Source organism: Magallana gigas, chromosome 9 (assembly GCF_963853765.1).
Source record: "Magallana gigas chromosome 9, xbMagGiga1.1, whole genome shotgun sequence".
Classification (NCBI taxonomy): Eukaryota; Metazoa; Mollusca; class Bivalvia; order Ostreida; family Ostreidae; genus Magallana; species Magallana gigas.
In genome coordinates, this window is record NC_088861.1 from 2714258 (window position 1) to 2727070 (window position 12813).

Consider the following 12813-nt stretch of genomic DNA (forward strand, 5'->3'; position numbering starts at 1 on the left):
TTGTGTATACATATCTCAATGATACCAGCTCATCATTTACTCACTTTAACTTGTAAATTTTTCCGAGTTGAATAAGTTCCTCTTGTTCTAAAATCAAAAGATAATCATAATTTGGTCTTGCTTAACTTTTAATGTGTCAATATTGGTAATGATATCCTGATTAAGTTCATTAATATTTTATTTTCTTTAATTTTAAACATGTTGACCTGCATATTAAACAAAAATTCAAACACAAAAATAAACTTTTTTTCTGTATCATAATAGCGGTATCACAGTTCTATACATTACCTGAGGCAATGATTTTGCTGACTTTCATTTCAGCTTGAAACTTATCCACTGTGATGGTGATTTTGTCCTGACAATATTCTAGACTAACTCTGATAGTTAAGTATGTAGAGAGTGGCTCAACATTTAGACAGCAGGTAATGTCAGAACATGTGTCCCCCAGAATACAGGAAAATGGTCCATTTATGTATGGCAAAGATGAGGCTAATGTCACTGGGCAATCTGAATTTGAAAAAAAATACTTTAATAAGAATTTAAACCAATATCAGTAAATAAACATTTAAAGGATAAATATTCACCAAATAGAACTCCTTTTTCTTATGTTACAAAAAGTTAACCTAAACTTGTTTTCCTTTTAAACATATGATGTATAACACTGTTCAAATATCATTTGGAATTGTTCAATCCTTATTGTGTTTTTTTTTAGAAAAACTTACTATTTGTCCATCCTGATGAGGCAGAGAATTTACCAGTTTTATCACAGCTTTGATTTTTGGGATAAAAATATCCAAACAGTCCTAATTCTTCCTCTAGTATAGCAATGCTATGACTATCCATACTTGAAAATTTTCTCTCTGCTTTCCAATGGCTTAAGGAAAAATCTACAATGATTCATTCCTTTTTAGACTCCTGGATATTATGGATATCAAATAAAAAAGTGTAGAGAAAATCGAACATAATATGACAAAAACATAACTAACTCACCTGACAAAATGAAACAACAATGCAATTTTTTTTCTCATAAAAAATTAGGACTGATTAAAAAAAGGAAACTTTTAATCAAAGAGTTGAAATAAATAAACCATTGTCTGCAATATAAAGTACCTTTTAAGGGTGTTCCCAAGGCAAAATTGCACACTGATTTAGGCAAAAGTGTATTGTTCAGTACAAGTATATCCTGATCACACGATGCTGCACTCTCAAAACAAGTCATGATATGTAAATTGACACGGAATCGACTTATTCCATATAGATAGTTGACCAAAAATCTATGAAGAAATTTTGAAAAAATATAATTTTCTTAAATTTAAAAACTCTTTTATAATTCATGTTAAAAATGTCAAATTTCATAAAGAAAACGCATAGTGTCTATTGATAAAACGTACTTAAGTCTAAAAATTCCTTTCATCCAAAATTCATGCCACACATCAAATTCAAAGTTGTACATAACAGTTGGTTCAATAACAAAACTGTCTATTCCATAGCTGATGGTCCAACTACAGCTGTCCAAAGAAAGGTGAAAGGTCACTGGGCGGGACATCAGCCTTGTGACCTCCATACAGCACGTAATACTTGTACAGTTTGAGGTCAGGTGACAGTTTACAGTATCAGGTAATATAGGAAGATGAGCTTCAGCAGGACACTCTGTTTTCGGTAAAAAAGAAGATATAATCAAGATTGTTGTAAAACAAAAAAAGATTCTACCATATTCATGAACCAACGCTTGAATGAAAGCCATTTCTTCGTTCTGTTTCTACATTGAAAATCTCCATAAATATGACTGTATAAAAATAAATATGATTCAACTTTTTTGAAACGTATAGTTTAATTTTTAAAAACTAATCAAAAAAGTTACAATGATGCTTTAAATATGTTCTAAACAAACGAAAAAAAATGTTCAAAGGTTTGAAAATTGCATGCATTGGCGAACAAATAATTTTTACCGGTAGTTAAGTGACCTGTTTAGGACAAAATCTGAACCAAACAGTTGTTAAAAGATACATATAAACATAATGTTTGCATGTTGTTTTCTTTACAAATCGCGCACGCATTTAATAATAATATTAACTGCGCAGTTGCCGACTTAAATTGAACAATTAAAAATATGAAATTATATAATTAAGGTCACTGGTGTCTACTCTAAACCATTTGTTGAAAAAAGGTTAATCTTGCACATTTCGGTTGTCAAACTACGTACCCTATTCTTAAATTGGGTGTCAGAAACAATTAGTCTTCGCAAAAATATATTTGTATCTGTCTATGTAGGAAATTAAAGTAATTAAATTATTTCATTAAAATTGAATATATATATTTTTTTTATAGAAGATGAAATTTTGGACCCCTCCTTCCTTCTTAAAACAATTTACTTTAATTTAGACATGAAAAACTAAATAGATAAATTTGGGGCTAAAATAGAGAATCCCCATAGATAGTTTGAATTGATATATATCTTTTTTTCTATAAAAATGTAACGTCAAAATGCCTTCATAGACACAGGATATCTAGGAGTAGGCTGGGACTTTCTTGTTCTAAAAATAGATTTCATTCTGATTGATAAGAATTTGGTACACTATTTCTGGACAAAGCTTTAAGTATAAAATGCGAAAATTCATCCTTTTTTCAACAAATGACTGAAGGTGGACATCAATGACCTCATATCATATTTCTTAAGATTTTTGATTATAGTCTGCACTGCTCAGTTCTAAGTGAATCAAAAGTGCATTTTTTGTACGTGTTTGCACAAATTGCAAACAAAGCATCATGTAAAACTTCATATTAATTGCTTTGTGTATTTTGACAGCAGTTGTGTAAAGTGTATGGCAAAACAAGTCAGTTCAAAAAATCTTTACATTTTTGACCCATAAATGTACAAGCTGACGGACATCCCAATTTCTATGATCAAGATTGCAAGAGATTACAATACGTACCAATTTTCCATCCCTTTCTTGCAGGTTGAAAGTGTTCACCTGATCTGTTACATGTTTTAGGCAATAAATATGTGGATATGCCAATATAATCATGAAGGTAAATCAAACCAATCTCTGAGATATTGTTGAGGTCTAAATCATGTGAGGATACATAAGACGTCAGCGAAAATGCTAAAATTTAAATGATTATTAAAAGAAAAGACATACATGGCACCATTCAATTGCTTTGTATTTTAAAAAGGTAGTTGTAAAGAGACACTGCCATATCATTTTCATTATCTATTATCATCATTATTAGTGAAGAAAGGGAAGACGAGAGCTACATCATCTGAAAGTATACATGTACGTGCTTTTTCACAATGTGATTACTTACAGGAATTTTCAAAGCCAAATTCCCCAATACATTGTCTTTTTGGTAATAATGTGTTCTGAAAAATGGTTGCTGTTAACACGCAATCCTTGTAACTCTCCCAACAGACCGAGAGTTGCAAATCAGTAAGGAAAAAATCTTGAGTGTACAAGTCATAAATGGTGTATCTGAAATTTTAAAGAACAAAACATGTACAAATAATCAAAAGTATACTTTATAAACGTTGATCTTTGGTTTTACGAATTTATAAAACGATTTTCAAGAACTCTCGTACATGGGACCTGGTTTTCATATTATCATAAAACTTTGTTAACATAATTCAGCAATAGCTTCAATCAATGGGAACTAAAACAATTTTTCTTTATATCTTATGATTAAAAACATTTAAAATTGCAAAAAAGAAGTCACAGAGAACGCCAAATTTTAGTGTTATGCAAACAATGAACCACATTTTATCGACGCTCATATATTTGTAAATTGGGCCAAAAACCAAATGATATTAAAATATCAAATTGAATACTGTGATGATGTTACATTTAACAAATTATGATGGAATACATTGTTTCCTAAATCATAAATCGTTAAAAGCATATCGTCATCATTAAAATGGATTAAAAAGATGATTTCGCCTGACGCCATTGAGCAGAGAAAGTTGATACATATATGACTTCAACTAAGAAAAACATCGATGCACATTGTAAACAGACCGGATGATGCAAACACTTAGGTAATTTGTCAAAATTTATTCCCGTATTTGTATTTTCATACTATTTGTAGGATAGCATACATTGTAGTTTGGATATTGAACAGAGTGAAAGAAAAAAAATATTTTCTGTAAATATTTGGTTAAAGGATGTTGAAGGATATCCCTATTGTAAACGAAACACAAGGTTACAAAAATATTTTAAAAAACATTAAAGATTTGACATTTGATTCTCGATCAGTTATGACCAGATAAGATATCAAGTCGTATAGAAAAGTTTTACAAAGTAACAATAGAAGGGTTCAAATGCTTTAAAATTTTGGATAGGCACAATATAATAAGATTAAAACAAAGATGTGGTATTTTGGTAAACTATGCATGCTCTGTCATGATGACATATTAAGACGTTGCTTTGCACCTACATGTAGGTGACAAAATATACTTCTTTGAAAATCATGTAACAAAAATACATTTTCACCAAATACAACTTTACATAACAAACAATAAACAATGTTGGTAGATAAATACATGTGTTAGTTATGACTTTCATGAAAAACAAATGAGAGTCATATTGTATATGTCGTATATTTCAAATGACCAGGTTCATTAGATGATCCCGAAATTTTGCAATGTTTAATAGTACTGAGCGTTTTATTGGAATTATTTAAATGCTTTAAACATTTATATATGGTGGAGTTTTTTTTAAACTTGCACACATTAAAGCAAAGAAACTAAATAAAAAGAGAGAAATAATTTTGAAAAGAAACTTAAAATGCAGAATAGTTATGGTTTTACTGATATATTCAGTACTTTACATACCACGTAGAACCCAAACTTAATTTAAAAAGTGAAAGGAAAGTTGTAGTAATTTGATGTACGTATCACCATATTTGACTACATATGGTAATGTGATATATAAACTTGTATGTACAATATATTAGGATTAGGAAAATTGTTAAGGAAATAGAATGTGAACTATTAATTTATTAAAGATATCTCTAAATGAAGATATTTTGCGATTTAAAAAAAATGTTTTGTATTTGTTTAAGACAAGTTGAAAAATTAACTTGTTACTTTAGTTTAACACATTTTAAACTCCTCTGCTCAAGTGTGGTTCGTTTGATTTGCTGGAAATAAGATATATTTTGGTAATGGTGAATGGCTATTTATTATTTGACGCACGTATTCTGAATCTCATTGAATAAAAAAAGGACACTGAAGTGTTATTGTTTTTAAATTGATCTAGCTTTTGAGTTGTTTAAATGAAAAAAAAAAGACTCGAGAGGTCTACCTTACTGTATGCAAACTATGTAAAATTTACATAACCAAAATACCAAACTTGACAATAAACCAGATAACTGAAAGACAGGGAGGTTCAACTTTGTACTTGGAATAAATAGGTATCGCGAAAAATCTTTACAATATTTTATAAAAGATAAGCATTTTAATGTTAGGCATATAAAACACAATCAGATCTAAATAACTAGGTACAAAAAGTTTTGTCATGATCCAAACATTTAAAATAATAGGTATCTATATTTAGAATTTGATTTAAATTTAACAAAATCTTTATATTTTATTGATGACTTGAATTGGGTTTATTCACTTACTCTAGTCTTATCACGCTGTGGAGATAGAAATGGTTTTTGGTGCCTACAAATCAAAATTCAAATAAGTATATATTATTTTTGTGTAAAATTTAAAACTTTCAATATTTATGTTCACACTCTCTAAACATTAATTTTACCCCATTTAATTTCCTTAAAAGGAATCTGAGTCTTTAAGTTTTCTATTTCCAAATACAACATTCTGTTACAGGGGTCAACGTCCATCACGACCTCAAAGGTTGAGTTTATGACAGGTGAGTCAACACAGCAGGAGACCTTAGTACAGGTGTTGTCAAGGTGACAGGTAAGTGGATACAGTTCAAGAGGCAGAAAGGAGTCCACATTTGTACAATCTAAGAAATTCATATAAACACAAAGGCGTCATAAACATGAAATCTGGTATGAAATGCTGTAATACAGCTGAATATTTCTACTGACTAATACTACCAAAGAAGCATTGATAGTTACACTCAACGAGGCAGCAAAGGGTTGACAATTGTATAATTTTACGAAACAAAAGAGCTTTTTCAATATCCACAATATACATTCTAGTACAATTTCAATACGACATGTTGTAATTCAGATCATAGCATAGCAATATATTAAAATATGGTTGCTTCATTACTTTTGTACGGTATCTTTAAATGTTATTTATACAAAAGAGGACAGAATATATAAAAATAAATTAAAACTATGTTCACATCTGCTGATGTGTGTCCCACTCATACGCAATAATCAGATAATTACCATTCTGCCAACCATTGGAGCCAGCATTGCTATACGTTGCCTGTTGTCTGCTGCAGGGTGAGGATTTCATGTAAGGTTGTAAGCTGAGCATCTCCAACAATTCACTTATCTGATAACGTTCTAACGGTCCAGTTACTGATTTTTCAACCTTCCACTTACTTAGTGAAAAGTCTGTGTGAAGTTTCATGAAAGTAAATAATAAGAATACTTATAATATAAATCTTAATCATAAAAATATCCACATTTATTATGTGAATCGAGAAATTTAACCTTTTGATCAGTTTGAAAAGAAAACAACATAGTATATAGATCTAGATTTTTATACCCTTAGATTTATGCTGAGAAAACCATTTCCTATTCAATTTTGGTATCAATGCATTGTGTAGAATTCGAAGATTGACTGCACAAGGTCCACCATCATTAAAGCAAGCTTCTGCTTTTAAACTCATATCAAGAAGATTTCCATCTTCCAAGTTGTTTAACTTGTAACTGAAACATGAAAATGCATCAATTACATAAAGTTATTTTTGTCTTCTGTTGGTTAAAATATATTTTAAAAATATGCAATATCAAACCTTAATCTAAAGACGCCATGAACACTCAAGGTTTCCTCCTGTCCAAACTGATAACCAATCAGGGACTGTCTTCTGGTCATTTTCTCTACATACACTCTGAGGGACATGTAGGAGTAGTCGAGCTCCAATCCTACTTCAAACGTCCTGTTCAGCAATGGAATGTTGACACAGCACCTGATGTTGGTACAGGAGGAGGATACAGTACACAGGGCCCGGTCAGTTATGGAGGACAGAGACGTTTGTACGGCTTCAGGGCAATCTGAAATGTAACAAGTTAATATACACTATGTACGAATACGATTGTGATTATAGTTTTATGATTTGATTTCTACATAATGCATGCACACGTTTATAACTTAAAATTCTTTAATTTTCTGTTAAACATTTTAAAATTATAGCATCAAACCTAAGTATACATGTATGTATATTTTCTTCATTTATGAGCAAAACTTAGAACTTACATTGCTGGAAATTTGTAATGGCATTTAAATAGTCATTGTCAGTCCATGAGCAGGGTGGAGAGGAAACAAGGGCAGCAACATTCAGATCAGAGAGGAGGTTATCCACCACACTGCTGTCTATAGGTATTGTGTTGGCAACACCTTCTACTATCTGCCATGCAGCAAGTGAAAATCCTACAAATGAATTCTGTCGTTATTGAAGGTTTTCTTTAAAATGAATATTCAAAGACGTTGATGTTACATGTAACTATAAATAATGATATATATATATAGAAACACTTAGAACACATGCAAAAATATTAATTCGTAAAACCTTGAATGCTAAACGGTGCGTCCCATTGGCAGAGTTTCTTTGGTAGATAAAAGTCCTTTAGGGGTTGTATTGCTGCTTCACACAAAGGTACTTTAGCAGCTTCCAGACAAACCTCTAGGTTTAGATTCATTATGTAGTATCCTTCGTTGTGTAAATCAAACACACTGAATCTATAAAAATAATTTAATTCTGCTTACCAAATTGAAATTTCTATCTATTTTGTACGAGAATGGCATACCTTAGGACAGTTTACACTTTTTATATATGCAGAAACTGTAACAAATTATTCTATACTAGACCCGTATATATTCGAAATAATTATATAGAAATAAGATTCATTTCAATTCTTTTTGATTTTAATTGCTAGAAGGAAACATTTCCGAAACATGTATTTAACACTCATCATCTAATTCATTGCTGAATTTTAAATACATGACAATTATTAATGCATTGATATAAAGTTGTTTTAAGCCTTAGTCATAACAAGTCGTACGTGCTCCTACGGGCCGTCTACGGGTGGACTTTAATGAAAATCTTTCGACACATGCAAGTGCATCTTACGATTTTGGAAGGACATATGCTTCCTGTAAGCGCACATGGTGGCTGTTGGCCATGCACACCAATCCCACGGTTTCCTTGCGAGATCTGAAAACTTACGCTGCACTTGCTTCTTTCAAGGAACTCGTAAGATGACTATACGATTGGAATTGCACGAACGACGTTAGGAGATCTAACTTGTTCCTGGTGTAATACGTACGTTGACTGCAAGTTGCATGTGTTCATCATCAACAAATGAATCAAACGTTCGTCACACTTAGGTCAAGCAAACACCAATTGCTCATGGTGCGTGCGAATTGCCCATAAAGATTTTATTAACAAAAAGATCTCTATAAAGATAAGAGAATCAACAGTTTTACTATTCATCAAAAATCAAATGAAAAGCTATATTATTAACCTCCCCCTTTTAAAAACCAAAATCAAACAAACAAATACATTCTTTTTGACAAAATGATGGAAAGCAAATAATCGGGACAAGAAGGAACTGAATATTAAAGTAGATATTAAAAGTAGTAGAAGTAGAAATAAGCATAAGATTTTTGTTTTTTTTATGGTATATATAATATACAAAGGGTTCGAACACACACAAGTTCTTGCAGTCTACTAGGTTCTCACCCTAAAATCATTTTAACTTTCTTACTCCGAAAATGGGTATGATTTTATTTAGGCACGCTTGCAGGTCATTCCCATTGTATATTATATATACAATAAAATATGTTCAAACCAAAAATAATTTTTACGACCAACTTAACAAAAAAAAAAAATAACACATTATAGTGGAGGAAGTTGTTGTCTTCGTGAGTATCGTAATTTTTGCTTGCAAGCTGATTAAAATCAGATCTTTGATTCACTCAGACAAATTTGATCTTTTTTGCTTGTAAACAGAGTACGTTCTCCAGTTTGAAAATATTGATTATCATCTCATTTGACCATTATCAGTTTATAAAAATATTTTCATAATTGTATCAGAATTGTATCAAAATCTGAATATCAGAGAAGAAATTGTATACTTTGATTTTAAAAATGTATAAAGTGTGAATGGTATCACCCTTTTAATGATAATAATAATTTTGTAAAAGAAAAGTAATTCGATGTGGCTTTTTTTTTCTTTCAACTGAAATTTTCGTCAACGTTTTTTTGTTATAGATATTGTGAAGTTTAACAGATAGTTAAAATAGTTGTAAAATCATTTAAAGATATTACATCGGACAAAAACAATTTATCAGTTGATAGTTAATTCGCTGATATTAGATTTTTGCAGAAATTTCTTTCTAGATTTCAGAGAAGTTTTTAATATTTTATGGTACTACATGTAGATATGAAAGATGAAAATATGTTTTAAAAACATTTTTCATTAATTTTGTGTCGAACAGTTTAGCTAGTCTTATCACCAAAGCAGCGATTACAGAATAAAAGTCTTTTTCTACGAGCTCTTTTGACGTTTCAATATTAACTTGTTAACAGTAAATAGTATTTTACTTTATTACGTGTCTAGACAAAAATGTTATTTATTTAACGTTAAAACTAATAATTATCTGTGCAGCTGTCGTGGGGCACATAAAAAAGTCGGTACGATTGACTTGCAGGTAATCCACGACGCAAATGTTATTACTGCCTTTCTCAAGGCAAACGTATGTCTGGTACAAGGCAATCGTAAGACGGAAGTACGGTTCCAACGGGCATCGCACGTTGCAAGTGGCAACCCGTCTTTAAAAAAAAGCACGTGACACCTCTGACTACATGTAGCACGTCAATCGCCCGTCTGTCTTATGTTGTACTCGCAATCATTTTAATGCGATTTTTAACGCTACACCACGGGGGCCACGAATTGCAAAACCCGTAGCACACGCACGATCACCAAACACGTACGGCTAGTTGTGACTTAGCCTTTAATCAATTATGAATTGGAACATTTACGCTTATGTAAAGGTTACAGGTATCCATACTCATTCACTTGAAAATCCTAGAGTTCAAAATGCAAACATGAATTCATTTCTTAATGTATCAATCAATAAAACAAAACTCTTAAATGTAAGTATATATAAAGAAAAAAGTTGCCATTAGTGCAATAAAGGGGACAAATCTTAGTCTACAACAAAATAATTGAAGTAACTTGACCATTGATTTTGATTATTTGATCTCAAATTCAATGAAAGTCAGATGCTCTTTAGAGTATACCTCCGTAGTTAGTTTTCTAATACCATTACATCTATTTAATCTGGCAACACCAAATAGTCAAAGTAATTCTAACCTTTTCTTGCTTTATGACCCTAAAAATAAATCTTATATCCGGCAAAAGGCTCTACCAACAAATCATAAAATCATATATTAGAATGTTCATTTCTAAATAAAAAAAAACATACATAATTCTGACAACACCGAAGAGCCAGACTTGTTCTTCTTGGCCCCATTCGTAATCAAACAGGTTCTTTGTGAATTTGAGCTGATCTATCTCCACAGTCATCCGGAAGTTACATGGGTCCACCTCCAGTTTGGTGGAGAATGTGGTGCTGATGATGGGGACCTGTACACAGCATTGTAGAGCAGCGCAGGAACTGGAGATGTGACAGGTGACATCCTTACCAGTCAGAGATGGAAGAGGGGCTCGAAATGTCCCATTGCACTCTGTAACATATCATCAAAATGCTTAAAGGTTAATTTCTTTTATACAAATTAAGTGGGAAATGAGGATATATAACAAACACATCCATATTTAGTGAAATACAATATTTCTTATAAGAATACAAATCAATAGAGAATGAATTAATTTTAGGAGTATTCTCTACTTTTTAATGAGGATAATCGTTTGATGTTTGATAATTTAGGTCTAAACACTACATTAATTGTATCTATGGATACATGTAACTGTTTACAATTCCCATTCAATCGGTAATTATTGTAAAATCATTCGATAATAAAAATTGCGTTCTGAATGCTTCAAAGTGTTTAACATGGTATCCAAAAACCCGAAAAAAGTCATAGATATTTACTTAAAGTTCCATACATCATTGCCCAATTATGTTACATATTTAAATCTGTTTGTTTGCAAACCAAGGAATAAGGTAAGTCTGATAAACTGTTTTTATTAAATAACAATTACAAGTAAAATATCTCTACCATTGTTCCAGTTCTCCACAGCTCCTATATATGGTGACACGCTGCTGCTACATCTTCTGCTGTCTTCATACACAAATTGTGACAAACCAAGATCCTGGAAAAGCTCCGCGCGATATTCGTCCGTCAATCCTGAAGAAAGTATTCCCCTTGTTTGTTTCCAAGCATCAAGTGAAAAAGCTAAAAGCAGAGTTTAACAGTGTTTGATACAACAGTGCATAATATTCATATAATGTGTTAAATTAATTAAGTAATTAAGTAAGACTTTGATACAAGTTTTATTACACACACACACACCCATCCACCCACCCACATACACACCTTCATCAATAAAGTTCGTTCTCCATTCACAAGGTTTTTGGGGTAGTTTCGTGTTTTTAAACACAGAAACATCAATCAAACAAGTCTTGTTTGCCTCTAAACATATCTTGATATTCATGTTTACAAGATATTTTTGTTCCTTAATCAAGTCTTCAATTCTGTATCTGAAAAAAAAATTCAGAAAAGACAATTTGAGGAAATAAATCACAAAGATAAAGCTAAATCAATTGCACAACAAGCTACAATAAATTAAAGAATATCAACACGAGACCCAAGGGCCTTTACAGTCACATGGGAACCATATCCCGTAAATGGTCCTGTCAGAGAGTCTCATGTTTGCGTTTAAAGCTTCATTTTAGAATCTTAACCCTAATCCGAGACTTCTCCGACTGTTACCTCTGTCTTAATTATTTAATGATTAACAAAAGCAATATGCTACTTGAGTAACTTATGTGATCTAAAAAATATTTCATGTTTACTAAGACCATATTGTCACATTCACAATAATGAAAAGCCTGACCTGCTCCACCATGGGCAGGGAAAAATAACAATCTTTAACTTGATCTTCAAAGACTTTGAGAGTATACAAGAAAGTATTAAATCTTATAGATATCCAGACATGAGCACGCATTCAGCTTATCTCCCACATCTGTGGAAGAAGAAAAGATTTTCTACGATTCCTTACATTTTACCATATGGCTATATTGATATCTCCCAATACCCGTAAATCTGATCAATGTGCCAAAAATACTACAATTTAGGTAGAGGACTTGCCTTATGGCCTAAACTTTTGATCCAGGGGCCAAAATTCCACATTTTTGGTAGAACGCTTGTTTGACAACATGTTTCCCCCGTATTTGAAGAAGTAAGGAAGAAGAAATTTTTGAAAAGTTGGTCGTTTTTGCATATTTGGTCTTTCCCACGAGTTCCCGAGGGTTGTTTAATCTTAAAAAATATCACAAATATCTATTCCAGTCTGTTTGATACAAATAAATGGTACCAAATGGTCATACAGTTTACAAGAAGTAAAAAATATAAAATCATAAACGGACGACGTATGATGGATGTCGCACGACGCATGACGACAGACGAGGATTAATATATAGCTTTA

The 12813-nt window shown here is 31.6% G+C and overlaps 1 protein-coding gene across 1 annotated transcript in view; it reads right to left on the bottom strand.

Moving 5' to 3' along the window:
• Positions 1-12813, bottom strand: part of LOC105336833 (uncharacterized) — a 120775-nt gene that overhangs the window by 13107 nt on the left and 94855 nt on the right. Inside the window, exons 94-110 of the mRNA XM_066071431.1 lie at positions 11703-11866; positions 11385-11561; positions 10631-10892; positions 7710-7879; positions 7397-7570; positions 6936-7194; positions 6686-6849; positions 6361-6531; positions 5754-5966; positions 5617-5659; positions 3307-3470; positions 2934-3104; positions 1392-1650; positions 1111-1274; positions 723-887; positions 289-507; positions 45-87 (exon numbers count right to left, since the gene is read on the bottom strand). Coding sequence (XP_065927503.1) covers positions 45-87; positions 289-507; positions 723-887; positions 1111-1274; positions 1392-1650; positions 2934-3104; positions 3307-3470; positions 5617-5659; positions 5754-5966; positions 6361-6531; positions 6686-6849; positions 6936-7194; positions 7397-7570; positions 7710-7879; positions 10631-10892; positions 11385-11561; positions 11703-11866 — 2982 coding nt within the window. The remainder of the gene's footprint in view (positions 1-44; positions 88-288; positions 508-722; positions 888-1110; positions 1275-1391; positions 1651-2933; positions 3105-3306; positions 3471-5616; positions 5660-5753; positions 5967-6360; positions 6532-6685; positions 6850-6935; positions 7195-7396; positions 7571-7709; positions 7880-10630; positions 10893-11384; positions 11562-11702; positions 11867-12813) is intronic.